At 56.1% G+C, this 26,309-nt stretch overlaps 11 protein-coding genes across 11 annotated transcripts; 7 read left to right on the forward strand and 4 right to left on the reverse strand.

The window, feature by feature from the left end:
* Positions 1–42: 42 nt before the first annotated feature.
* On the reverse strand, positions 43–429 carry BKA78DRAFT_259933 (general substrate transporter; the record flags this gene model as incomplete). Its single annotated transcript, XM_066885411.1, has 2 exons — positions 43–206; positions 255–429. Coding segments are annotated over 2 exons (339 nt in total), but the record flags the coding sequence as incomplete, so codon positions are not given.
* A 686-nt stretch (positions 430–1,115) lies between these two features.
* BKA78DRAFT_334306 (gluconolactonase precursor) lies at positions 1,116–2,405 on the forward strand (the record flags this gene model as incomplete). Its single annotated transcript, XM_066890186.1, has 3 exons — positions 1,116–1,164; positions 1,325–2,048; positions 2,102–2,405. 3 exons carry the CDS (start codon positions 1,116–1,118, stop codon positions 2,403–2,405), a joined length of 1,077 nt encoding a protein of 358 aa, XP_066738151.1.
* Positions 2,406–3,738: 1,333 nt separating this feature from the next.
* On the forward strand, positions 3,739–5,442 carry BKA78DRAFT_275327 (uncharacterized protein; the record flags this gene model as incomplete). The annotated part of the gene is made up of 2 exons (XM_066885557.1): positions 3,739–4,533; positions 4,588–5,442. 2 exons carry the CDS (start codon positions 3,739–3,741, stop codon positions 5,170–5,172), a joined length of 1,380 nt encoding a protein of 459 aa, XP_066738152.1. The 3' UTR covers positions 5,173–5,442.
* A 1,428-nt stretch (positions 5,443–6,870) lies between these two features.
* Positions 6,871–8,550, forward strand: BKA78DRAFT_348058 (cytochrome P450; the record flags this gene model as incomplete). The annotated part of the gene is made up of 7 exons (XM_066890576.1): positions 6,871–7,074; positions 7,124–7,364; positions 7,414–7,463; positions 7,517–7,652; positions 7,701–8,119; positions 8,167–8,244; positions 8,296–8,550. Exons 1-7 carry the CDS (start codon positions 6,881–6,883, stop codon positions 8,546–8,548), a joined length of 1,371 nt encoding a protein of 456 aa, XP_066738153.1. The 5' UTR covers positions 6,871–6,880.
* Positions 8,551–10,887: 2,337 nt separating this feature from the next.
* On the reverse strand, positions 10,888–12,141 carry BKA78DRAFT_290644 (RmlC-like cupin domain-containing protein; the record flags this gene model as incomplete). Its single annotated transcript, XM_066885785.1, has 2 exons — positions 10,888–11,273; positions 11,322–12,141. 2 exons carry the CDS (start codon positions 12,139–12,141, stop codon positions 10,888–10,890), a joined length of 1,206 nt encoding a protein of 401 aa, XP_066738154.1.
* A 709-nt stretch (positions 12,142–12,850) lies between these two features.
* BKA78DRAFT_233622 (fungal-specific transcription factor domain-containing protein) lies at positions 12,851–14,748 on the reverse strand (the record flags this gene model as incomplete). Its single annotated transcript, XM_066883819.1, has 2 exons — positions 12,851–14,650; positions 14,695–14,748. Coding segments are annotated over 2 exons (1,854 nt in total), but the record flags the coding sequence as incomplete, so codon positions are not given.
* Positions 14,749–14,835: 87 nt separating this feature from the next.
* Positions 14,836–16,081, forward strand: BKA78DRAFT_328698 (uncharacterized protein). Its single transcript, XM_066889614.1, has 2 exons — positions 14,836–15,386; positions 15,435–16,081. The coding sequence occupies exons 1-2, from the start codon at positions 15,110–15,112 to the stop codon at positions 16,049–16,051; spliced, it is 894 nt and encodes a 297-aa protein (XP_066738156.1). The 5' UTR covers positions 14,836–15,109; the 3' UTR covers positions 16,052–16,081.
* Positions 16,082–17,183: 1,102 nt separating this feature from the next.
* BKA78DRAFT_363926 (uncharacterized protein) lies at positions 17,184–19,938 on the forward strand (the record flags this gene model as incomplete). Its single annotated transcript, XM_066892498.1, has 3 exons — positions 17,184–17,271; positions 17,309–18,553; positions 18,610–19,938. 3 exons carry the CDS (start codon positions 17,184–17,186, stop codon positions 19,647–19,649), a joined length of 2,373 nt encoding a protein of 790 aa, XP_066738157.1. The 3' UTR covers positions 19,650–19,938.
* BKA78DRAFT_357791 (uncharacterized protein) lies at positions 19,818–20,514 on the reverse strand (the record flags this gene model as incomplete). The annotated part of the gene is made up of 2 exons (XM_066892278.1): positions 19,818–20,113; positions 20,169–20,514. The coding sequence occupies 2 exons, from the start codon at positions 20,512–20,514 to the stop codon at positions 19,818–19,820; spliced, it is 642 nt and encodes a 213-aa protein (XP_066738158.1).
* A 1,106-nt stretch (positions 20,515–21,620) lies between these two features.
* On the forward strand, positions 21,621–24,047 carry BKA78DRAFT_328717 (uncharacterized protein). The gene is made up of 2 exons (XM_066889616.1): positions 21,621–22,955; positions 23,012–24,047. The coding sequence occupies exons 1-2, from the start codon at positions 21,829–21,831 to the stop codon at positions 23,817–23,819; spliced, it is 1,935 nt and encodes a 644-aa protein (XP_066738159.1). The 5' UTR covers positions 21,621–21,828; the 3' UTR covers positions 23,820–24,047.
* BKA78DRAFT_66317 (uncharacterized protein) lies at positions 24,013–25,997 on the forward strand. The gene is made up of 2 exons (XM_066893547.1): positions 24,013–24,690; positions 24,749–25,997. Exons 1-2 carry the CDS (start codon positions 24,258–24,260, stop codon positions 25,861–25,863), a joined length of 1,548 nt encoding a protein of 515 aa, XP_066738160.1. The 5' UTR covers positions 24,013–24,257; the 3' UTR covers positions 25,864–25,997.
* The last annotated feature ends 312 nt before the right edge of the window (positions 25,998–26,309 follow it).

Here is a 26,309-nt window from a genome sequence, read left to right on the forward strand (position 1 = left end):
GGCCATCAACACGGGTGCTGTCGAGTTGATAAAGCCCATTCCGACTCCCGACACGATACGCGCGATGATCAGATGCGACCGGTGGTAAGCGCACGCCTGGAGCGCGGCGCCGAGAATCATAATGACAACTCCCACTCCAATACTCTTCAAGCGACCGAGTCTTTCGCCCCATATCGACGTGGCGATTGAGCCCAGAAAGCAGCCGACTACACGCTGATTAGCATTGTGCGAAGGTGGATGTCAAGTCGGCCTACCTTCGTAGATGGCGACAATCAACCCCACCATCGTCGACCGCGGAGTGTCAAACTGGTGCTTCCATCCTTTGGTATTGACCAAACCTCCCATCAATCCATTGTCGTATCCAATGAGCAAGAAGCTCAGACAGGTCAGCGCCGTGACGAAGCTCAACAGAGCACGCCCCTCGAGCATGGTTGCGGTGGGTGTGACGTAGCGACAAGGGCGAAAATCTGGGGAAAATCTGGGGTAACAAGGAGGACACTCAGAAGCTAACAATGATCTTATACGCTAGATCATCACCAAGTCGAGCCGCAGATGGACGTGCCCCAGGGAGGGTGCTTCAGTTGCCGACAAGATGGCTGTACATCGAAGGTCGACGTGCAAGACGCGTCTGAAGATGGTGAGCGGTCAGCTGACTTGGCCGCCTCTTGTTATCGGCCTTTGATATCGTATTTTTAACCTCTGATTTTGGCTCCCGCGATGAAACGGAGCTCGACGGCACTCGATCGATCGGGACGGCGACCGCAATCGGCACGCTACATCCTGCTCGTAGGCCGACGTCCCTTCTCCCCTCTTCTGCCAAAGCATGTTTGCAAACACCCGCAACAGCAATGCAGAAGGAATGTTTGGAGCAGCATCGAGATTTGATCCTCCATCGACATCTCCAAACATGCGCCGTGCACTTCTCCTTTTCTCGGCGGAACCCCACGACATCCCACGCCCAACCCAGGGAATCCATGTCTTGACGTCCGCGCCGACGACCTGGGGCCCCGCAAGCTCGGCATCAACTTGGGCGTGACGTCCTGCCTTTCAAACGCCGACGCCAGAGTACGTCCCTCTGTTCGCCATAGATTTACAGGCCGACGGACGGTACCAGAATGGGCAGAGCATGCCACCAGCTTTTTTCAACATGTTCAAGGTTAGCAGGTCGTCCAAGTCGCCAACACCAAAAAAGCTTTGCTGAGACGGAAACGGCAGGTTGTCTCGCTCGCGGAAAAGACGCTAAAGCACGAGCACTCGCGTGCTCTGCACAATGGGGGGTTGGCAGCAACTACAAACGGGGCTGCGACCACCAATGGCCATGCAGACCATCACGCCCTGCTCGCTGTGGGCAAAAAGGCCGCCAAGACGCCCTTCGTCATCTATGACGCTTCCGCGCTCAAACTTTTCGGCCCAAAGCCAAAGCTGTCATGTATCCTCTCCCACAGCTCGCACCCCTTTGCCCACGAGGCCGGTGTCTATGACCGCACGACGCGCTCCGTTTTCATCACGTCGAATCGCTACCCGGACGCCCGCGATGGCGAGCAGACCATTACCGTTTCGCGGCTCCGGCGCCCCGTCGGAGCCTCCGACAAGTGGACCTGGGAGCAGCTCGACACCCCGGGCGTAGTCATGGGCAACGGCGGCACCAACTTTGCGGATGGTGTTTTGTTTTGCGCCCAGGGCGACTTTTGCTGCCCTAGCGCCCTCGTCCACATGGAAACGGAGCCGCCCTACCACACCACCACGCTCCTGAACCACTATCACGGCCGCGAATTCAACTCGGTCAATGACGTCGTCGTCAAGTCCGATGGCTCCATTTGGTTCACCGATCCAGTTTATGGCTATGAACAGGGATTCCGACCGCGACCGCAGCTGCCAGGACAAGTCTACCGTTTTGAGCCGGACACTGGAAATGTCCGCGTCGTAGCGGACGGCTTTGGCCGCTGCAACGGGATCTGCTTCTCGCCAGACGAGCGCACCGTCTACATCACCGACACGGCGTGGATCTACGGCGACGGCAGCACCGACGACATGCGCGTGTCGACCATGTAAGTATCCCCTCCCCTCCTCCACCGTGCTGAACAGCGCTTTGACAGGGCAGCTACGCGTTCGACGTGGTCGACTACCACGGCTCGCACTTTCTCGCCAACCGCCGCGTCTTCGCCATGGCCGACTGCGGCGTCCCCGACGGCATCAAGTGCGACGCCTACGGCAACGTGTATTCGGGCTGCGGCGACGGGCTCAACATCTGGAATCCCGCCGGCCGTCTGATTGCCAAGGTCAAGGTCGACGGCGGCGTGGCGAATTTTTGCTTCTGCGAACCGGGTGAGCTCATCCTCCTCAACGAGACTAAGGTGTGGCTGCTGCAGCTCGACCCGGCGACCAAGGGGGCGTTGAAGATTTGAGGTTTGAGGAGGAGGTTGTTTCTTTGCCGCGGTGGATGTCTGTCGACAGATTGTAAGTTGCGGATCTCAGTTTGCCTCGCCGTTGCGTTGCGCGCGCGTCTTCGTTTTGCCTTGTCATTCTGTCAGGTGTTGAAGCTAGCAAGCGCGATGATTCCCACCCATAGCGAGTCGAACTGGTTCAGTCAGTTGCCCTGATAATTCCCTTTTCTTTCTTTCTTGGTCGAGATTGCGCTTGGTCGTTTGAGAGTCTTTTCTACGAGTCTATCCAGTCTGCCGTCTTTCCTTGTTCCGTCTGGTCTTTTCTCTCTTTCTTTTCCTTTCGTAATGCATGAATCTGGGGTTCGTTTGTCTTGCTTACTCGGGATCGGCTGCCGCGTCGTTTCATCTGGTTTGGTTTTGTACCTAGAAGATCGATCAATTTGACTCTTTTGACGACGGCATCGGCGCAACAACAGCCAAACTCGTGAGCTACGCGCAGTGACGCCCACTTCCCGCCATTATTGTAAAGTAGGACTTGCGGGCCACACTTGCAACGACACGGCGGTTCTCGTCGGCTGCCGGGCCTCGTCAGGCCTGCCAAGAATTCGCCCAGCACTCGTGCTGAAGCTTCGCGGCGGGAACTTGCTGTTTTGGGTTAGTCTCCGCGTCGTGGTTGACGGCGCGACGCGACGCGACACCTGCTTGGTCTTTTCTCCGCGCGCGAGTTGTGGTGTTGAGTTTGCGGAGGTGTGGTGGATGGGTGAGTGGGGTGGGATTTTGGTGGAGTGGTTGAGCTGATGCGAGAAATAGATGGTCTTGACTGTCGCAGGCAGTCGTCTGCCGACGCTGGAGATGCGAAAGCGGCGGCATCGCCAACACCCCAGCGCGGCGCCCTTTACATACAACCATCCAACGTCTCCACCACACCACAGCACGCCAAGTAGCCGCAGCTTCTCAAGTCCCCTCTCCGGCCCATCTCCAACTCTTTTCGACCTCCAAAAATCGGGCCCGCAGCGGCCCCGTATCGGCTCCACCGCAACGCGTCAGCCGACGCGGAGGATCTACCCGCTACCCCGGATTTTCATCCCCATACGCCACAAGGACCCGCTGTTTGGGGCTTGGCGTTGACTTTTTGTCGAGAAGGGGCAGAGATACATTGTCATGGCAGTGATACTTCCCCGCTTCGCCGCCGTGGTGCTCTCTTTCTGGGAAGTTGACGGCAGGGTTTCCGAGTTGGATTTATGCTTCTTGAAGATGCGGTCGAGGGGTATAAAAGGGTGGAGAAGAGAGAATCGAGAGATGTGATTGCAAGAGACGAGTGAACTTGGGCTCTGGATATTCAGCAATACTCAACATGGCACGCTTCAATCTGCTCTTGCATGCCAGCCTTAGCGCTGCCTCAGTCTCCATCATCGATCCGAGCGACTACGCGGACCTGGCTGGCGACGCCTCGGACAATGCAATCAAAGCCGTCTACGACATTGAGCCGACGCTATATCAGACCAACGCCATTCTCGGCCCGTACTTTTACGACAACGGCACCGACGTGTCGATTGACCACACGACGCTGACCAACTCGGAAAACGACACCAGCGTCATCGTTGTCACCGACTCTACACAGCTCAATCTCTCCTACGTTGACGTCGTCAAGTACGGCTACTGCTCCAACCTGTACCAGTCCAGCTTCTACGGGCTCAACGCCGCCGTCAATGTTGCGAATGGATCCACTGCGTACATTGACCACGCCAACATCACGACGCACAACGGCGCGGCCAACGTCTACTCGTTCGGCGACAACACCGTCGTCCACGTCTCCAACACGGATCTCTACAGCTCCGGGCCCGTGGCGCATGGCCTCTACGCCGGCGGCAACGGCACCGTCTACGCGTCCAACGTGCGCCACTTCTCGGGCGGCAACCGCTGCTCGTCGTTTTCCGGCGACACGCCCGCCGGCTACATTTACGTCAATGACTCGATTGCGCACACGACGGGCGTTGGGTCTGCGCTGTTTTACGCGCTGGGCGAGGTCCATGCAACGAATGTTGTTGGCGTCACGGAGCAGGCGCCGGCGTTGTTTGCAGACGGCGGGCAGACGGCCGTTTTCAATAATGTTGACTTCACGGCTCACCTGCTCGCGGGAACGGTCTTTGTAAGTGCCTCATCATTCACCACCAAACCTCCCCGCTAACGCACCCACCCCTAGTTCTCCTCCTCCTCGCGCCTCTCCGGCGCGACCCTCTCCTTCACCAACTCGCGACTGACAGCCGCCGGCAGCACATCCGCAGCGCTGTGGTTCGGCAACATCATCGCAGCGGCCTCGCTCACAGCGACCGAAGTCAACTCCGCCTCTGGCACCCTCCTCGTCGCCAACTCGTCCCAAGTGACGCAAGAATTCTCCTACTTCGCGGGCGGCGAGCAAAACAGCGCCATCCAACCCGCGCAGGTGAACCTGACCGTCGCCGAGAGCAGCCTCGCCGGCGACATCGTCGCGTTCAACGGCAGCAGCGTGCGGCTGGCGCTGACGCGGGGGTCGATGTGGCGGGGGGCGTTTGTCGACGGGGACGACGCTGCCGCTGCGCCTGAATTCGACGTCTTCCTCGACGCGTCCAGCGCGTGGGAGGTGACGGGCGACTCGGCGGTCGGGGTGCTGGCGAGCGACGACGTGGAGCTGCGCAATGTGCGGAGCGCCGGGTTTAGCGTCGCGTATGATGGCAGTCTGCCGGCCAATGCGTGGTTGAATGGCGAAACCAAGGCGTTGGAGGGCGGCGGCGTGGCGAGGCCGCTGTAAGTGCGATGCGTGGGCAGGATAAGAGTGAGGAGCGAGCGTTGTGGGCGGCGTTTCAGGGGGAGCTTCTCTGCTCTTACTGACGCGCAGAGCTGGCGCTGTACTGTCATAAGCGGTACATATCTAAGCAGGTTAAGAAGGACCTCATCTTGCCTTGGCATTCACTTCAATTTACTTAGTGATGTAGCCTCACCTTTTTCTTGCCTCACCTTTTTCTTGCCTCACCTTGATCTTTACCTCATCTTCTTCTTCACTTCACCTTGTTGTTTCCCTCACATTATTCACTACCTCACCTGCATCTTTCCTTCACCCTGTTCTTCTCTTCACCTCATTTCCTACCTCACCTTTCTCTTCTCCTCACCTTATTTTCTATCTCATCTTGCTCTTTATTTCACTTTGCTCCTTACTTCACCTTTTTCATTACTTCACCTTGTTCTTTCCTTTACCTTAGTCTATTTCTTCACCTCCTTCCTTACTTCACCTTGCTTTGTTCAGTCTAGTACGTGATGAAAGACAATGCTGCACTGATTCAACTAGGACAAATCAAGTCCTTTTACACGCTATGTTGTCGCTGCGCTTATGCTGGTGTCTCTCTTCTTCTTGCGCTACCCTTAATCACAACTAATTCCTATCGCAATGCAATCTTCCTGCCTTGACAACACAGTGCTTGGTTCTTTTAGTCGCTGAGGAAAGTTGTCTGTTTAGTCTCTATCAACTACCAAAGCTACCGCAGCAAACGAAGCATCTGTTTCAGCCTTGTCCGTCGACTGTCGCACGGCATCTGCGATCCTTGATGGACACTTGCCACAGCTGCATCCCGAGTGCGCATGTGCATGAGCGTCACAGGTATCGACGATCTGAAGACTGGGCGTCATCTTGCCTCGTCGTTGCACGACTGGGCGCGGGATGAGTCCTTTCTGGGGAGGGCTGGCGAGTGAGTTTCTTGGAGCACTCACTGTGGAGATATGCGGTCACTCCGAAGCTTCTACTTTTGTGTAGCTCGACGGATTAAAGTCAATGTCCTCTGCAACATGTCTCTTGAACTGGGGTCTGCAATTCCTGAAAATGCCTTTTGTCCAAGAGGATTGGACTGCTGGAACTCGACTCGGCTGACGCTCGTGCTTTACTCAACCTAGGGCTGTCCAGTTGCTGACACTTTTGCGTGTATCCGCTGATACTATGCAGCAGATCGACAGGAAAAAGGTGGAGAGGCCTCCTCGACGTCGCGCAGAGCGAGCGACGAAAATCTGTGAGATGTCATCCTCGGGGCAACTTCAGTGCTGCTCCCTGTCCACAGATTTCAAGATGGACAGCAGATCATGGCCCAAAGAATCCCTGGGAGCGGCGCATGCGCGGAATGACTGATGGTCGCCTTTTCAAAACCGTCCCGCATCTCCGCACGCCATGCAGCCGGCAGCATGGCAAAAGTCGCGTTGTGTTCGGCGTTGATAATATGGTGGTGGGGTAGCTGACAGTGTCGCGGTAATCCTGAACTCGCCATTGGACGCGCCACCCTTGTACGGAACGGCGCGATGCGTGTCACTGCATTGCAGCTTCGAGAGCCCTACGTGGGGTGCTTCGCCTATAGGGCCCTGCTTGTGGGTGATCGCAATGGGCGCGCCGAGGAAAAGACGCACCGCTGGAGACAAGATGTGGTACTTAAGAACTTCCCGCCTCTCCTGTGAGAGGGACACTGACAGCCGATGCGACCATGGAAACCACGACGTCTTCTGAGAACTTGGCCTCCGGGCTGGTGTGGAAAAGCGCCGTTCTCGTCTTGCTCCTATCCCTCATCTACAAACTCTCGCAACTTGGTCGCCGCGACCCGCGATGCCCACCTGGCCCTACGACTCTCCCAATCATCGGAAACCTGCATCAGCTTGGATCGGGAGTTTTTTCCAGACAGTTTGTAGCAGCCGCCCTAGCTCGGTGATGCTTTGCTGACGCCCCCAAGACTGAAGACGTGGAGCGAGCAGTACGGCTCCGTCTTCTCTCTTAAATTGGCGTCGGAGACTGTCATTGTGCTGAATGACAGGAAAGCCGTGCATGACCTGCTCGACAAGAAGGGTGCAATTTACTCGGATCGGAGAAGGGATTACGTCTCGTCTCTCATTACGCGTGACAAGAACTTTACGTTTGAAGACGCAACGACAGCCTGGCGATCGCAGCGAAAGGTCGCGTCGCATTCCCTTTCGGTAAGCCAAAGTACTCGCCGCGGTCAAAGCAGACGCTGAAGCAGCCGAGCCAAACAACTTGGACAACAAGAACAGCTTTGTTCCGATTCACGAGTCTGAGTGAGCTTTCTTTCCCCCTGAACCTTGCAATTGTTGCGCTTACCCGTCCGCAGAATGGCAATCTTGCTCACTGACCTGTTGGACACGCCCAACGACTTTTACAAGCACGTCAAACGCACCACCTGCTCTGTCGCAAACGTCCTCATCTGGGGCCACCGTGCGAGCACCTACGATGAGTTTTGGGGACATGTGGGTGCGCCCTGGCGAGCGGCGCGAAAGTGACCTAACACGTAGCAGAATGTCTACACGGCCCTGGACAACATGTCCGAAGCAATCGAACTCGGCGCCAACCCGCCGGTCGACGAATTCCCCATCCTCAAGCTCATCCCAGAGCGCTTTGCGCCGTGGAAGCGCCGCGCGATCAGGGCCGGCGAGGCCATGTTCAACACGTGGGAGGAGTCGCGGTCGCGGGTCGAGGAGCGCCGCGCGAAGAGCGGCTCGCGGCCGTCCATCATGGACCGCATCCTCGACGGCGAGATTGACGTCGGCAGCGAGATGACGGACGAGAAGCTGCCGCATTTCCTGGCCACGATATGCGAGGGCGCGGCTGACACGACGTCCAATGCCATGCTGTCCAGTCTGATGCAGCTGGCGCTGCACCCCGAGATTCAGCGCAAGGCGCGCGAGCAGTTGGACGAGGTGTGCGGCACTGAGAGGTAGGCGATGACCCCTGGACTGATGGACTCGTGCTCAAGTGACGCAGGACGCCCTCGTGGTCCGACTTCGACCGCATCCCGTACATCAACAGCATCGTCAAGGAGACGGTCCGCTGGGCACCGCCGTAAGTCAGCATCCATCCACCGATCCCCTTCTCCATCTGACACAACGACAGCGTTCCGTTCGGCGTGCCGCACGTGGTGCGCGAAGACGACTGGTACGACGGCATGTTCATCCCTAAAGGGTCGCGCATCTTCATCCCCATCTGGGCCATCCACCACAGCGCCAAAAACGGCTACGACGACCCCGAGGCATACAGGCCCGAGCGCTGGGCGCACCACACGCGGCCGGCATCAGAACTAGCCGGCCTGGCCGACTACGAGAGCAGAGATAAGCTGGCCCCTGATCCCCTTTGCGAGCGCGGCTGACTGTTGTGAAAACCACTACGTGTACGGCGCAGGCCGCCGCATCTGCCCGGGGCTGCACCTCGCCGAGCGCACCATGTGGCGCATGACGGCCAAGATTCTGTGGGCGTTTGAAGTGCTGCCCGTCGACGTGGATCTGACGCGGTACTCGGAGGGCTTCTTCATGTTTCCGCTGCCGTACAAGGTCGAGTTCCGGCCGCGGAGCGCGGCGCACGTTGCGGCGATCCGGAGGGAGGGGGGCGTGGCGGCCGAGTTTTTGAAGAGGTTTGAGTGAGTGTTCCGCGGTTGACCAAGCGCGAAAACGGATGGGATGGAAAGATGATTCAGTTCGCCAAGAGCCGTGTCTACGGTGAGCTCCAACTGTCAAGTTGGAAATCTTTGCCGCCGTTTCCATCTCAAGTCGCAAGTGTGGATGGGGACCGTAATATGGACTCATTGGATGTTGTCCGCTTTTGACAATGGCGTGACAAAGTTGATGCCGTTGGGGGTTGGCAACGCAGAAAGTATCGCTCGTAACTAGAGAGGCCGCCGTAGTTGGGTGTGGCATTCTAAATGGTGTACTTGATGGTCGAAAGTGGGGCTGAGAACTCCTTCACGATTTCAGGTGGTTTTTTGCCGGAATGGCGGGCCACAATAATTATTGCTCTTGAGACTGAGGCGAGCTCCTCAAGGCGCTCCCTCTGGCCAAGGACTTTGGCCAATTCGGTGCGTGGCGCCATGGTGGGTGTGAAGTGGTGGTGGAGCGGTGGACGCGGCGCGCGTTTCCGCGTGCGCGCCTTGGTCAATTAGCCAAACACCTTTGTCCTAGTACTGTAGCACGAACCAGACGCCATGCATCTGCTCGCGGCATGTGGGGTGCGCATCGACGATCTAACACTGAGCGTAATCTTGCCTCGTTGCTACACGGCTGGCCGCGGAGCATCTCCCTTCCAGGGAGAGATGGCCTGTGGGTTTTTTGAACAGTTCCTCGTCACCGCGCAGCCATGTAGTTTTCCTAAGCAAGACAAAAGGGGATGGCTCGACAAGGTCAAGGTTGATCACCTCCGCCACTTCGACTTTGCCAAGAGAGACGTCCCGGGAAAGGACTTCTTGCTCGCTTTGCCGGCTTTGGTGACTGAAATGGCCCAAGTTGCCCGAGATGATGCTCTTTTCGTTTGGCAGAAATATGGTTCGATTGAAAAGGCGACACGACCCCAGTTTGCCCGATGAGCAAATATCTGCAGCGATAGCGGATCAGAGCAAATGCTCCCACAGCCGCTTTCTGTGACGCACCTTCTCGAGGAGCCACTAGATTTCTTTACCCCCATTTCAGAGCATTGAAACCGTCCTTTAGCGAACATTGTGCAAACAACGACGGCCTACCCGACGACTAATTCCGCGGCTGCGAAACCGACTGATTCCCTTGAATCCTGCCCGTCAATCACTTCGACAATTCGCGACGGCGCAACGCGCGACGCTCTCAACCACCGCATCAAGCCGCGCGTCTTCCTTCTCGCGTCCGCGACACCAAACGCGCCTCCATCCCTTTACCCTGCCATCAAGTCGTGTGCCTGCGCCTGACGAATCCCGTTCCGCAAATTGCGCCCAAGGGGCTATTCTTGCCCGCCAACAGGCGCTTCGACGAATCGCGACCACGTGTGCGCGATACGGATTGCGCAATATACCGCGAGATGCGCCGCAAGACGTCTCAAACAACGCATCAGCTCGCGCGCTTCTCATTCTGCCTCTCACGCTGCTGCGTCTTTGTGATTCTGGGAGACACTGCGCAAACCGCGAATATACGAGGAAATGAGCAACGAGTGCCGAGTCCAGCCACTTGCTCTCTGCTGTTGTTGTCATCTTGTAGTTGATTCACCCTAGTGCTCCATGCAAATCCTTGCTTCCATGCGCAGCCAGGCTCGCTACCTAGTTGTCGGTCAGTCGTCGGTCAAGCCAGCCACCAATTTGGCAGCTTGTCCCATCGCGCTTAGCACGCTGGACGCGTTTCCGAAACAGGAGCCAGTTTAGAAGATGTTGTTGTCCGACAGCCTTCAATGCTAGCGCGGCAAAATTGATGTCCATTATGTGGAGAAGATGACGCAGGAACAGTGTAGAGAGCAGCAAAGACACCTATGCTACTACTGCAAAGACGCCGTGTAGCCTCGGGCGCTGCAGAGCGGATCGTCATCTCGCCGCTTCAGCCCAGCCACGCAGACGCGGCGGGAAAAAAGGTTAATGCAGGAAAATGGGTAACGAAAGAGACGAGGACAGACAGCGAACGAAGAAACGGGAGAGGGCAAACGGCTGTGTACGTCTTTGCTTTTGTTGCCTTCGACGAGGCATACAGTAGCCTGTATATCTACTCACTCATCCGCCAACGCCTCGACATCGTCCGCGTCGGTGCGGTACCAGCCCAGCGCCTTGAGCATGGGCACATCGTCAAACCTGTACAGGTAAACCGCCTCCGCCGCCTCCCCGTTGTCTTCCGCGTCGTTGCCATGCCGCCACTCGACCCACGCCGGCACGGCAAACGTATCGCCCGCCGTCCAGCGCATGCGCGCGCCGTCCACCTCGGTCCACCCCGAGCCGTGCACGACGTGCCACACGGCGCTGGCCGTCTCGCGCTTCAGCGGGCTGCGATGGCCAGGGGCGAGCCGCGCGGCCATGGCGCCGAGGACGCGCGAGATTTCGGTGTTGGAGGAGGGGGCGGTGTAGCGGCGCTCGACGTAGCTCTTCTCCCTACTGCCCACTGGCTCGCTCTCTGGCCCGCTCTCTGGCTCGCCTTCTGGCTCGCCACCCCTCGCCGCCGAGTCCAGCAGCCCCTTCATTCTCTCCCAGGGCACAACCCACGCACACTCGTCCCTACTCGCCTCTTCCGCTGGATACCGATTTTCCTTCCAATGCTCGACGAAATGCACGGGCACGCGCTGGAAGCTGGGCAGGTCGAGCCCGTCGAGCCAGACGACGGGGCTGCCGCCGCGGTTGCCGTGGTCGTGCCAGGTCCAGCGGGGGGTGACGATGAGGTCGTGGCGAGCCATGGGGATGCGGCGGCCTTGGATGGCGGTGAAGGCCGTCTCCGGGCAGGAGGACGACGACGAGGGGGCTGGTGCCTCGATGACGAACCGCGTGGCAACAGCGACATGGCGATGCGCGGGCGCGACCTCGCCCGGGTTGACGAGCTGGAGGCCGGCGTACAGCGTGTCGGTCGTGTAGGGCGGGCGGCCCTCTCCACCATCCCCCGGATTCACAAACATGAGCACCCGCCTCTCGGCCTTTTCCTCTGGGACCACCTCGCCCGCCGTGAGCAGCTGCGGCCGCACGTCGGCGTAGCGCCAGATGTGCGGGACGGTTTTGGGCGCGGGGAGGCGCGGGTTCAGGGCGGCCATTTGCTCCCAGAGCGGCGCGGTGTGGGTGCGCGGGAGGGAGGAGAGTAGGGCGTTGTAGGCGGAGCTGTCGGGCGTGCTGGGAGATTGGTGTGGTGGTTCGGTGGCCGCAAAGGCTGGGTTGGTGGATTTGGTCCCGTTGATTCTAGCGCCGTTTGTTGATGCTGATGTGGCGGTGGTGGTTTTGGCGTGCAGCGGCAGGTCTGCCACGGGCAATGCCGCCGTCGTTGCCATGGTCGATTTCAAAATGTCTTCTCACGCTTGGTCCGGGAAGATGTCCAAAGAAAGGGTTGAAAGCACAGGACAGGCGTGTGTCATGAATCGCAGTGTCAGTCAGGGCGACGCGGCGGTAAACAAGGCCTTTTTCAATCCGCACGCAGGCGCGGGGAACGCGGGGCGTAGCGCGCGGGCGGGGAGAGAGCGGGAAGGCGAGCGACGGGATGCGGGGAGGTCGGGTAGATGGCCGGGGAAGGGTCTAGGTAGGTCTGAGTAAGCTGGTGAACAGGAATTGAATGCGGAGAATGAGACAGACAGTTGGACATGGGAGTGACGAGAGGTGTGCATTAAGCATGGCTGATCGCCCAAGCTAGTCGATGGTTGCCCAATAGCATGGTGCGCTATCAACCGCAAAAAGAAGCTTAAGTGGTTGAAATCACTTGACTTGGAGATTCCTCACAGTCGTCATGGCCGCTTTGGCTGACTGCGAGATGAGAAAGCTTACCTGAATTCACTGGAAAAACAAGCTCAACAACTCGGAATCAACATCAGCGAGAAAATCACCCAGCCCACCGTGGCCAGCCGCCTCACTCACAAACCCACTTCCACTACCTGCTTGCCCCTGCCCCCACCGTGCCATCATCAACGCTCCCGTCGTGACATCAACAGCATTCATGACCGGGCCGCCATTTTGCACCACGTCGCGATCCCTCGAGGCAACAAACCCGTCGAGCGCCGCGCCCAGGCCGCGCAGATGCTGCGCGCAGCGGTCAACCGTCTTGTTGCGGCGGTCCAGCAGGGCCAGGGCCTCGATGGCGGCGTCGAACGAGGCGCGCATCTCCGAGGACGACGGCGACGCAGGCATGCCGTTGTCGCCGGCGAAGCCATCGCGGTAGTCGAGGCGGATGACGAGGGCGGCGCACAGCACCAGCGCCGCGTTGAAAGTGTAGTACAGCGTGAACCACCAGGCGCCGAGCAGGCGCTTGTGCGGGCCACTGCTGCGGACCGTGGTGCTCACGATGGCGATGATTTCAATGGCCAGCGCGATGCAGGTGGCGAGGTTGTTGGTGCCGACCTGGCGAACGAGGGCGTGTTGGCTCTGCGGGTCCTCGGGGCGGCCGACGGCGTCGAGCAGGTCGACGATGATGGGCCGGTTGACCAGGATGCGCAGGTTAAGGTAGCGGAGGGCGAGGATGGTGCGCGCGCGGTTCAGTGCTGCCTCGGAATCGCTTGGATTTGGCGTTTCGGCGCTGGTGCGAAGGGAGAGGGCCGGAGGGAGCGACGCTTTCCACTCTTGGAGTTGCTTCTCGAGGCCGTAGATGCGCGTCACGACGTCGAGCGTGTGGGGCGACGCGTCGCTGCAGCCCAGGTTGCCGCCGTAGCACGTCTTGACGGTCGTGTACATGATGTTGTAGAGGGTGATGGTGGCGTTGAAAAAAGACACGCTCATGTCTTTGACCATGGTGTTTTCGGTCAGAGTTGGATCCACCATTCGCTCCAGCACAGGCAGGTCGAGGCGCACGTAGTCGTCGGGCACCGAGGCCGGACGGCCAAACGTCATACTCATGGTCCTGTCGACCGTGACGATGCCGTACCACGTGCGTTTGCGGAATTCACGCTCCGTCGGACTGAGATGCAATGAAGCTTCTTTGGAGTGCAGGCCGAGCTGAAAGGCGCCCTTGACCGCAAGACCGTGGACAATAAAAGTCTGTAGCGACTTTTGGGTGCCTTGGAGGTACTGGCTCATGAGGAGCAGCAGCTGGACCGTCTCCAAACTACTGCACCGCATCATCTGGCCGCGACTGAGATGCAGGGCGCGGCGGTAAAAGGCGTCGGACTCGCGCTGGCGGTCGATGGCCGAAAAGTCTGTCCTGGTGGAGGCGCTGACGGCAAAGGCGAGGACCATGTTGAGCAAGGCCAGCCAGCTCTTTTGCACAGGCTTGGTTTGGTCCTGGCGCATGTCGTGGTAGCGCGAGCGAAAGGTGCGCTCGTGAATAAAGGGGAAGATGAGGCCCGTGTTGGAGAAAAAGTCGTCAATCAGCCGCGACTCGTCGGCCTCGGGAGATGTGTTGGTGAGGCCATGGTGGTCGGATGAAGGCGATGGAGGGCGTGATGACCTGAGCAGACTGCCCCCTGCCGGGCCATCAGGGGTTGCGCCAGGGACAGCGGCGCGAGAAATCCTCGCCAGAGCAGGGCGGAGGTGTCGACTAAAGGCAATGTTGGACGAGGGCCCGAGATAGGCAAAGTCTTCTTCTTCTGCAAAATGAAGCGCTCCAATGGCGTCGGTATGGCCTTCTTCCTCGTCGACGGCTGGAGGTTGCGACAGAACGGGGGAACTACTGCGACTTTGTTGGAGTTTATCAGACTCGAAATGGTTCAGACGCTCCTCGACGCGGGCAACTCGTGACTCGAGCGACGTGAGGTACTCTTTGCCGACAATGACGTTGGCCGACGACGACGATTGGACGTAGCTGCAGTCGAAGTCGAGGGCGACGCAGGCCGAGCAGCGCGGACGAGCGCCATCACACTGTGCCAATGAGAATGACGATGTTGTAGCAGGAAAACACAAACCTTGGACTTGCGGGTGCGGCAGGTGGAGCAGGCCAGGGCTATCCGGCGTCTTTTGTTGGAGCCGGCGTCCGGAGCGGAGGGGCTGGCATCAGCATCGGCCATGAGAGGAAAAAGAACATTTCATCTGCGTCGGGGGTGGATAGGGTGACAAGTGATGTCGTCGTCAGGGCGTGGTGTTGAGGTCCCGCCGGAGCCTATCTAACCCCGCAATCTCGTATCTCCGCAATCCCCGACCAACACCTCCGCACTGCCGCCTCCACTCCCGACTTTCGCTCTGCTCCACCCCGACATTTCGACTTGCTCCACCGCGACGCGCGCTCTCTCCAGCCTCGGTCCCAGATCTACCGCCGCGCCGCCGCTTTTCTGGGCGCGTTTCCGCCATGTTTCTCAACACCATCGACCCCCTCCATCCACCATGAAGCTCCCCTGGCAACGTCTGATCCGCTTCGAGGCCACCGACGGCCGCATCCTGTACGGCGAGCCCATCCTCCCCTCGCCCGACTTTGACCTGGGCGACACGACGCCCGAGACGAAGCTGCAGGCCAAGCCGCTGGTCGGCGATGACATTTACGACACGACGGGCGCAACAAAGCTGAGCGATGAGGTTGTGACGGTCAAGACACTGCTGGGACCATTGGCGCAAAACGACGTGCCCATCCTGCGCTGCGTCGGCCTCAACTATGGCACCCACAGTACGTCCATCTCCCAAGCGCATGATTAACAATTCCTGACCTCCTCAGTCCGCGAGACTGGCCGCACGCCGCCGCCGCACCCCTCCATCTTCTTCAAGCCCAACACGTGCATCCACGACCACGGCGCCGCCATCCCCATCCCCAAACTCTGCCAGGACGACCAGGCCGACTACGAGGGCGAGCTAGTCATTGTCATCGGCCGCGACGCAAAGGACGTCTCCGTCGAGTCGGCACTCGACTACGTCGCTGGCTACACAGCCGGCAACGACGTGTCGTCGCGCAAGCTGCAGCGCGACCCGCATTTTGCCGGCCCCGTGCCGCAATGGGGCTTCAGCAAGGGCTTCGACAAGTACGCGCCGCTGGGGCCGGCCATTGTGTCGACGGCGCTGATCCCCGACCCGACGACCATGCACCTCGAGACCATCGTCGACGGCGAGACGCGCCAGACCGCCGGCATTGACGACTTGGTGTTTGGCGTGGCCTTCCTCGTCAGCTACCTCAGCCAGGGCACCACGCTGCAGAAGGGCAGCGTCATCATGACGGGCACGCCCGGCGGCGTCGGCATCAGCGGGAAGAGCGAGCCCAGATATCTATACCCCGGGAGCAAGGTCGACGTGCGGATCAAGGGCGTGGGGACCCTGCGGAACACGATTGAGTTTGAGTAGGTAGATGGGCAAGAGCTAGACTGTACATACCATCCAAATATTGCATCTGTCCGACAGGTCCTTTGAGCGCGGCATTGTGGCTCTACGTGGAGCAGGAACCATCAACACAATCCGCCAACTTCCATGTTCTCGTAAGTACCGCCCGCCACCACCGTCGCCTCATCATGCGTCGTCGCCTGTTGGAGAGCGCTTGGTGTTGTTTCAATCTGGTCCTTGTGTCCCGCGCGGTTTGGACAAAGATCTACGCGAGGCTGGTTTTCCATGCGCCTCTATGCGATCTGATCTGCATTGAAGGTGTGGCTGTGAGAAAGCCACAGCCATCTGGATCTGCTTGCTCAAGTAGTTCACAAGTTTGGTAGATACGTAGTGCCTCCTCTCCTCACACAGCACCTGCTAAGTACTCCCCAGCAGGCAACAAAAGAAATCGCCAATCTGCGAATCTCAATGACCAAGTCAGACCACCCGGCCGTAGAGAGGCAGAGTGCTCAAGCGCCTGATGCGTAAAGGCATAGGGGGAATTTTCTCTCTAATGGGTAGATACAAGGAGCACTCGAGCGCTTGCTTACGTCTGCGCGTGCGGCGACTTGGAGCTGATGGAGCTTGAGTTGGATTTCTGTTGTCATCCACTGTGACTCTACTCGGCAAATCCGTATGTCGTCGTCGCGTCATGTTGGGCGTGGTGGGTCTGACAATACCTTCCCTGTTTGGACATGTCCGATGCAGCGCACGAGCCTCCCGTCGAAGGCTCACCACTACTTGCAGTCTTGTTGGGCAACTCCTTTGCTTTCCCCTGCACTGCCACTCTCGACGTATCCCCTCTTTGGCTGTGCAGGTCTCCAATTGGTGCCGCCGCATCGCGACTGGGTGGGATATGACGCAGCGAGCAGTGCTCAAGTGGCGCAGTTTTTGCAGTATAGCAGTCGGTCCAGATTTTCGCAGGCGATGTGCTGGCAGTCCCGCTTTCGAGGCTTAGCCTCAGACTTTCTGTCCAGGTCGCTGAGCCTACTGAAAGAATTCATGCCATATAAACAGTCGGCCAGGCTTACATTGGATGCAGCACTTTTGTCGACTCACTACTCCAATTTTTCGTTTGAGCTCCCCCCGCGAGTGCCTTGACTGTACGACTAAAAATATGGCCTCTCCTGAATTGAAGCCATCTACGGATGAACGAACCGACCGTGGAGAAAGGGCTCAATCCAAAAATGCCGAGGAGTATGACCGTAAGTAAAAAGAGAGCTCAATCCAGAATTGCCGAAGACTTTGACCGTATAAAGAAGGCTGAAACCAAAAAGGTCTTGCGCGATGCGTACGACCGTTCACGCAATAAAGAAAAGAGAAACTTCTTACGTTCAGAGCCACAGGTAGAGCAATACCGATGGGACGAAATGCACACCCCTCGACCCATTGAGATTGGAAAGGTCGCCAAAGATGCCGGCAACATGATGGAGCAGCTCTCGCGTAAATGCTTTGACGTGGAGAACAATCGAACGCTGAGTCCTCAAAGTTCCCACGTAACTATGGACGATCCTTGCAGTCCAGGGGGGCATGCTTCGGGGATCTCTTCTGAAGCTCTGCTCATTCATGCATTCTTCGTTGTTGACTGGCAAGTTTTCAATGATTTCCATGGGAGTGCTACGCAGCTTCCTGAAGACACTCTCGCCACGGCCACTGCGATCACGGGTTCCTTGCGTAGCGCTGCAGTTACAACCACTGCAGAGTATCTAAAGCAAAACTGGCCTAATTCAACTGCCGTTCTTCGGGCCATTTGGGAATCGATAGGAGGCGCCTCAAACGACAAGAACCGAGCGCGGTTTTCAGATCAACCCCATATCGAGATGAAAATACGTGCCGGGCAGACGCTTGTCAGCATTTGCGGCAAGGGAGATTTTATAAAGGAGACGGTAGACCAGCTTTCCTGGATAGGATCTGCGCTTCGGAATTTTCCATCAGGAAGTGTTGCTCAATGTTCGCCATTTTTCAGTCATCTCGAGAGATTTGACCCCGATTCCGCCCCGAAAGAACACAACTGGGCTGCGTATGGCTTCTCACGCGACACGTGGGATATTTACGGACGCGTATCATTCCGCATGGAGGTCGCTCCAGAACAGGATCTCTTGAAACTGCAAGAAGGAACTTGTTGGCATGGTCTGTTCCGAAATCCGATCATTGCGCATGGACATCCGCAGTCCAGTGTCGAAGGGGAATTGGGCCTCGAGATTCCACTCGATATGATGGCTAGATCAATTGGGACAAGTCGCGCAATAGAGTTCCAGGGTGGTCTCCTTCTGAAAGGGTTTTCTGCTATCCTTTTGCCAACCAGGCTTGTTAACGGCACACTGACGTGGCACCTCGTGTCCAATGAGGACGGGACCCATATCTCGTTTCTCGACGAGCGTGTCAGGAAAATTCAGCGGCACCAGAGGAGCAAAATCACATTAGCTGACTTGCCGTCTGTAACAAAGCATGTGGTTGGCTGGTGCCCCACAGCGAAGAGTTTTGCAGGTTGTTTCCCTTCTTTTTTGGCCCAACATACATGAGGATGCTAATGAGCATTGCAGGACACCCTAATGCTAATTATCCAGTCTTGCCTTCAGGATGTCCCGAAAAAGTCTCTGGCGTGAGGGTGGAAAAATTCAGCATTTCCGCCGGCCAATACATTACTGGTTCGGCCACCATTTCCCCTGGAGAGAGAGCAGCGCCCATGTTCAGGAACCAAGCCACCGATCCATATGAAATGAATGTCTTGTTCATTGCTGAAAAGCCGGTCCTTTTGTACGACGTTGGCGAACAAAGAGGATGGTTGGTCAATGGTGCGACTGCGGTTCTCCACCTAGTGATTGCCACTTGGAAATATCTTCTTTCGACTGAAGTCGAGTCCAAGATTTTGTCAAAAGTCAAAAACCTCTCCTTGGATCAATGTTTATCAGCTCGCTCTGCCGTCAAAATCCTTCTATGCGAAGAGAACACGGGGCTCCCACTTTTGCCAGGACAGAATGAAGGGGAGAAGTACACTTTCCGTCAAGAGGTCGAGCGTGCCATGCTGCTCATGGAACAAGCCTTCGCATACCAAGAGCTGGAGCAGTACAAGCCAGGATTCGAGCTCAAAATCCCGTTTGTAACAAAAATCCCGTTTGTAAAAAATCGACTTCCAGGTTTCGATTTTGCGGAGCTCGCAAAGCCAGCATCTAGCCCAAAGCGAAGGGCTGCCGAGCTCCGGGTCGCCAGCAGAGGCTGGGTGAAGGTTATCAAGAGATCCAAAGCAGTTGTGCTGTTTGGAAAAGACTTCGGAGATTTGATCAAGCCAGCCGATCCTCAATGCGATGCGTGGTCCAGTGTCCCAGCAGGAGACGGCTACATCGCATCAAGAATCGAAGACTTGGATTGGATCAAGAGCGATGTGGAGATCATGAACGAGTTCGTCTGGAATAAGCCTGGACAGCTGTTCAAATGTTGTTGCAAGAGTCAGTCGACCTGCAATCGTGCTCTGGCCCTTCTGCCCATTTCATTGTGGAGCCGCTCAAAGCAAAACCACTTCTGTGTAGATACCTTGAGCGGAGATAAGGACGGAGCAATCGTACTCGGTTGGAAGAAGGACTGAGGAAGATTGTCGCGCGACAGCATTTGAGAAGATGGCCAAGTCGCGTTCAACTGTAGCACGATGTTGTTGGAATTTGCAAGCCATCTCGTGGCGTCGCCCTACCAGACCAGAGAAAACCGAAGGGAAACCTGCCGCCTGTGCACGAGAAATGACGGTCCTCTAAGAACTTCATCCGCTCCCTTCATCTTCCACCTCCTGCTGCTCCACGCCCATCTGTCCATCGTCCTTCCCGTCTCGCTCTGCAGGCAACCCGGCCGCAAACGAAATGTGCAAATGCGTCCAATACCCACGACGCTCAGTGCACTTCAAGAATGGGGCATACTCGACGCCCGAGAAGACGGCCCCGATCCAGGCGAGGATCTCGCCCACCTGCGCAATCACAGCTTTGTCGCTGCTGCTGGCGTAGACGAAGGTGCTGCCGTCGCGAATGTCGGCGAAGACGCGCCTGTCGTTGCCGCCGCGGACTTTACACGAATTGGTCAGCCAATCGCTTTTAGGGATACTGGATTATATACTCACGCCCATGCTTCAAAACCGACTGCCCCCCAACCAACTCCTTAACCAAATCAGCCGTCCACGCGAGCAATTCTGCGTCGAAGCGTCGCGTCACGAAGGCGTACGTCTCCAGGTTCGCCATGGCCAGCTTGTTGATGGCGCGGCACGCGTCGGCGAAATTTAACGCGCCCCTGGGCGTGCTGGGGTGCCATTTGTCGTGCGCATATTGTTCGAGTTCCGAGGAGATCGACTGCGGATTCCAGTCTAGTTGCAGCGCGACGTCGTATCGTCCTTCCGCGCCGCCGCTGTCGTCGAGCGCGTGCAGAATGGAGTGGAGGATGGGCTGGGTGTGGCGGTTGATGGAGGACATTTTTGGTGGGTTTGGTCCTGTTTTGACTTTGCCGTGTGGGGAGAGGGAGATGACTTCAAGTATTTCGGACTGACCAAAAAGGAGCGACGGAAAGATGGTTTGTCTCGAGACCAGGTGGCCGCGAGCGGTTTTTATGAGGCTGTTCGAATCGCGGTTTTGACTGTTGAGTTTTTGCTGTGCCTCGACCATGGTGTGCGGTGACTCGACGCGAAATCCCCAACAACGACAGCCCAGTCCGAACCACAATCGAACGCGACGTCAACGCACCACACTCTGAGGTCTCTTCGCTGCAAGCTGTCGCTGCGCATTCTGATGAAAGAGGTTGCGGCAATCCATTCGGACGTTCTGATGTCGCCTTTTCTTCCTCGAAAGATCTTCGCGACCGCATTGGGACTCTGGTACCTCGTCGCAATTCGCAATGCAGATCTGCTGTTGACGCCTGCAAAAGGGTGTCTCAATACTAGGGGACAGGTGAATGGTGGACACAGGGGAGACTGTTGGAAACGGACACATCTCCTCCTCGGCGCCAACAGCCTGTCAAGCGACTGAGCGCATTGTGTCTATCAGCTGAATAGCGGAAAAGGAGGTTGAATCTTGGGAAGAGAGACGGGACAAGATTGGCGACGACAAAATGATTCCTGTTCACTCACTTCGCATACGCAGCGACGGGGAGAATTGTGCGTCTCTCTTGAGAATGGCCTTTGAAAGTCAGTCCTTTCGACCCGGTGCCCTCGCCAGATGTGACGGCTAAGCCACTGCGAGTCGTAAGACTCATGTTGTGCCACATGCACCTCAAGGCTAAGCACGAGATCTGCGCCCTCACAAAGCTTGACCTCTACAGCCACATTCAGTAGAGAAGTATTTGAGACAGCAAACCCATTTCTGATGAGAACAAAGGACTCTAAGGGAGAAGATGTCGGTGTGAGTCCATCGGCCCAAAGGTATGATGGAGATGGGTGTGCCACGTCACTTCGCACTCAGCCTCGCGCGGTTGCGCTGACATGCATGATCGAGAGGCAGAACTGGACCCACGCCTTCCCGGATGCCAACACGCCCTGCACAGCCTTTGTCCCACTATTTGTGCGCGAAAAAGTTTTTTCGATACTCAGTGATTGGCAAAAGAAGTCTGGTCCCGAGAGCCATGACCGAGTAGCCGTAAGGGCTGTGCACTGGAAGGAGGAGCATATTATGATGCTCTCGGGTCCATTTTTAGTCTGATCAACCCTCCATCTTTCGCATTTGGCCCCAGAGTAGAGATCAATCGTCCTCCTTTTACTTCTAGGGCTATATCTCGTCGCCGCACGCTCACGACCGATGGTTATCTTAAAGCGCCCAAACCCTGATTCTCGTGACGCTACCGAGAAGGCGGCTCGAAGACAAAAGGAGAAACTAAAGATAACCTCAGCGGAGGCGTATTTTGAATATAAAAAGGCATCGAAGGGATACAAAAAACAAAAACTTCCGAGCTCACCGTCTAAAACTGTCCCTGTTCCTGAGCACGCCTTTCCAAAGGCACGACACCTTCCTGGTACCGATACCGTCTCTGATAACCTTCATGATGGACACTCTCCAACTGCCTCCAAGATTCGGCTTGATCATCATAGAAAGCGACGCGATCAGTACCATTTGGCGTGTTTCGTCGCCAGCGCATCCGACCACGCCCCCACTGCTGCAGTCCTAGATGAAATACTCAGCCCGCCTGTGGGCTTTGAGCCCGAATCCAATGGAAACTACTACACTTTTGGTCGACTTTTCGGACATTTTGTTGTCATCATATCGCCTAGTCATGGACCTCGCCGTAGGTCTTTCAACGCGACGGTCACTTCGATGCTGGGCCCCTTCCCACAAATCCACTTCTACCTGGCAGCCGGCATTGACAGCACAACCACCAATGTGCGTGCCGAATCATTGCACAGAAATAAGATGCTTCTCGAACCAAAGGGCAAAAAGCCTGTCCTGCCAACGGAACCGAGAAAATCAGTCAATGGCCCTCGATCTGTACTCAACCTCAAGCACACACCAAGCACCAAACCATTCGCTCGTGCGGACTCCGAATTCTGTTCAAGAACTGCAGATGACTACTCCTTGTCAGTCACTTTCTACAACCTAAAGATTGGAGCTCCTGATTTGGATACCCACCTCATGGGCATGTCGAGCCCCCCATTGATTGGGGCACATAAAGAGCACTGGCTCTGGCGTCGGTCTTGGTGCATGGAAGAAATACTACGAAGCACCTGTCTGCGGTCTCTGGTCCTACAACATCCATTCGTTTGCGACACTTCCACCTTGGTTATTAATCAAAGTCTGGGGAAGCTCATGGACACAATCTTTCAACAAGAAAGTTCCAAAGTCACTGACATCATTCAATGGCTTTCTCGCAACGCTCAATCACTGCGAAGCCACGACGTGTGTGATTTTGCTTTACGTCGAGTCGCGGATAAGTAAGTTCGGGATGCTCGAAGGCACCCTATGTACACCTTCAGGCTGACATCGCCAGTTCTAGCCTGATTGAGGACCACATATGGTTCACCATCCTCCTCAACCAGAGCAACGAAATTCGACCAAATACAGATGCTAGCTCAGGTCAAAACACTCTAGAGTCTGTCACAGCTGTCCTGCCCATTTTCAGTCGTGATGTCGAGGACAAAGAGCGAGACACTGAGGAGCGCTTTTCGCTGCTCATGCAACACCTCATTCGATTGGGCGGCGAAAATGACCTGGACCCCTTTTGTCATCAGGTTTCCAGCATGCACCCAGTGCCAAGGGGCATACGTCCTCTTTCCATTCAAACTTCTCCCTTGGCCGTGATGAGACTTGGGATCGAAAGACAAAACACTCGCAACACATTCGCGGTGTTCCAAAATATCATCCAACAGGCCAAAAAGAGATCACGCTTTGCGAAATCACATACTAGGATCAAACGAAAGATACTGAGCTCGCTTCTCCTTCAGCAAATCTCTGGGAGAGATGAAAAATCTACAGCCATGTACTATCTGGACTGGAACCCCCGCGAGTTTGTCCAACAACGACAGTATACCACCATGCCTGAGGACGCTTTGGAAACAGCCATCACGTTTACGGGAGCTGAAGACTGCGCTCAGGCCACCACGACAGCAGCCTATTTGAACGAGGTCTGGCCAGCAACAGGCGCTCAGACTCTTCGAGTATTGCAAAGACTTGTTTACCAACAATCCTCTTGTTCACGTAAGTCTGACCGCAAGATTCCGGTTATTTCCCACTTTTTCGGGCCAGAACAAACACCAAGTTTTGGAGACGACGAAGAACATCGGATGGAGACACAGTAGGTGGGGAAAGAGATTCAATCTAGGCTCAGCTTCATGTTGTCGTCGCACCTTCAGACGCAAGCGCTTGAATACTCCACGTCTTTACGTGTTTTGACTTGGCGACAGAGATTCTTGGATTAGCAATTTCTTTCCTCACCCACTGTGGAGACGTCTTTGCATACGCATTTCTTGGTTGCCGACTGTCAGTTGCTGACTACTTCTGTAGATGAAGACGGATTTATCAAATATCTTGCGTTTTTAGAAGGCGACAAAACAGTGTTTCGGGTAAGTGGTCCTGCAGAACTGGTTGCTGAGGTTGGGGAACAGCTTGCATGGATTGGCTCAGCGCTCCAGTCCTCGTCGTATGGCGGTGTCAGTGATTGCTTCCAATTCCTCAGCACTGATTGGAAACACGAAGACGTTTGGCACGACAGTTGTCGCTTCCAAATATCGTTTGAGATGCGTCATCGACCGCGGACGACAAGAGCAGGGACCTGCTGGCACGGCCTCTTTCGAAGCCCAGTCATTGCCCGAGGATATCCGCATGCCAATGGAGGAGATCTCAATCTCAAGATACCAGGAGATCTCGGTCTTGAAATGCCGCTAGATCTCATGGCTGTAATGCTTGGAACAAGTCTTGCTACAGAGTTTAATGGCAGCCTCATTATCAAGGGGTTCTCCGCCATCCTTATTGCGACAAAGCTCCTCGGAAATGGTACCATGCAGTGGCATTTAATCCGAAATGAGGATGGATCCCATCTTGGATATAATGATCCGCGCATCGCGCAATTGCAGGCATCTCAGACCAGAAAGATTGGGTTGTTAGAATTGAGTTCGCCGTCTGTCAAGAGACATGTGGTTGGTTGGTGCGCTCTTGCTCAAAGCAATACAGGTATTTCTCTCTCACTTTCTTTCAATGGCTAGTATCCCTCTAACTCTGCTTGGCCTAGGGACCTTGCATGCTCCACATCCCGTTGCAATATCGGCCTGTTCTACAGTCCCTCCTCGTGGCGTTGTTGTTGAAAAGCTCACACTCACGGGCGGCCAATACATCAACATTGGGCTCTCCGCGGCACTCAATCCAAGACATGAGATTCTGGAGCTCACCTCGCCAAACTCCACATACAAGCAGAACATCTACTACCTCTCAAGGAAACCCGTCCTGCTTTACGATGACGATGAGCGAAGAGGATGGCTAGTGAATTGTGCTAGTGCTCTTTTACACATCGCGATCGCAACCTGGCGTTTCGAACTGGCATCCAGGATTCTCATTCCGCAAGAATCTGCGTCAAACATTGAGAAACTCAAATTTGATCCCGTCGACCAGACTGCGCGCGCCGCCGTCACGACTCTCACTGATCCAGAAAACATGAATCTACCAGTCATGCCTGGGAACACAGACGACGAGAAGTTCCTTTTTCGCCACTATGTTGAAAGAGCAATGGACTTCATGGAGAGGGCCTTTGCTCATCAGGAGAAAGAACGCGCCAAACCAGGAAAAGCTGTCAGTATTGAAAAGCACGTTCTACCAGGGTTCGACTTCGTCAGCTTTTCAGAGGTCAGGACTGGTGGCGCTACTCGCCGGTTTGCGAAGCTCAAAGCGGGCAGCAAAGGTTGGGCGACGTTCGTCCACAACATTGACGCAGTTGCTCTGTTCGGACGCGGTTTCGGAAACCTGATAACCCCTCGTACACCGCTTTGCCCGAATTGGAATACAATGCCGCTCAACAAAGACTACATAGCAGTTCGTGTGGAAGACATGAATGACTTCACCAGGTACAATCCGGAAGCTTTGCAGAAGTTCGTGTGGCACCCACCTGTGTACTACCTTGGTCGCCCTTGCCATTGTCCCTGTAACGATGGCAGGTCTTGTCGCCGTGCTCACGCGCTCGTCCATAAATCCTGGGGCTACAGCTCGACGAAAAGGTCTTTTAAGGATTTCACAAACGAATTGGGGTTAGTGTCGGGAGAGAGTGGCGCAATCATTCTTGGGAACGACCGACAAGTTGACTCAAACAACTCGCTTGTCGACTGGAAGCGAATTTTGGAGATTTCCGCCAACTAGACGCAATCAAGTCAGCTCATCGGAAACACCAGGGGGCAGTTCCGCCTCAAGACTATGCCATGATCAGTCACACCACTGAGTTTAGCCAGCTGTGAGGGGCGTTGGGCGGAGGCCTTGCATACTGACGCCAGGTCTGTTTCAAAGAAAGAAAGCAGTACATGGTGTATTGTCGTTTTGTGATGGAATCGCGCTCGGGACGTGCATATCGCAAGCGTATCATGCAAGTCAGCAAATCTGGATGAGGCCTAAAACACATCGTACCAGTGGATGAAACCGAGGGTCAATGAAGAACATTGTACTACGAGAGGCTGCTTGTTTTGTTTCCAATCAACGGGCCGTGAAGAAACATGTGGTCGGCTGGTGCGCGTGCTTATTACCGCGTTGAAGAACAGAGGACAGCTTGTGTTTATCAGCAGTTGGCCGGATCGTGAGAAAAGCCAACTTGG

Source organism: Phyllosticta capitalensis (assembly GCF_038381095.1).
Source record: "Phyllosticta capitalensis strain CBS 128856 chromosome Unknown BKA78scaffold_14, whole genome shotgun sequence".
In the NCBI taxonomy this organism is placed as follows: Eukaryota; Fungi; Ascomycota; class Dothideomycetes; order Botryosphaeriales; family Phyllostictaceae; genus Phyllosticta; species Phyllosticta capitalensis.

Bases quoted from the DNA above. Each gene is read 5' to 3' on its own strand.
- BKA78DRAFT_66317 (XM_066893547.1), top strand. From the start codon at position 24,258: ATGCGTCATCGACCGCGGACGACAAGAGCAGGGACCTGCTGGCACGGC. The intron at 24,691-24,748 runs GTATTTCTCTCT...TGCTTGGCCTAG, and splicing joins TCTTGCTCAAAGCAATACAG to GGACCTTGCATGCTCCACAT.
- BKA78DRAFT_328698 (XM_066889614.1), top strand. From the start codon at position 15,110: ATGAAGCTCCCCTGGCAACGTCTGATCCGCTTCGAGGCCACCGACGGC. The intron at 15,387-15,434 runs GTACGTCCATCT...TGACCTCCTCAG, and splicing joins CCTCAACTATGGCACCCACA to TCCGCGAGACTGGCCGCACG.
- BKA78DRAFT_328717 (XM_066889616.1), top strand. From the start codon at position 21,829: ATGGTTATCTTAAAGCGCCCAAACCCTGATTCTCGTGACGCTACCGAG. The intron at 22,956-23,011 runs GTAAGTTCGGGA...TGACATCGCCAG, and splicing joins TTACGTCGAGTCGCGGATAA to TTCTAGCCTGATTGAGGACC.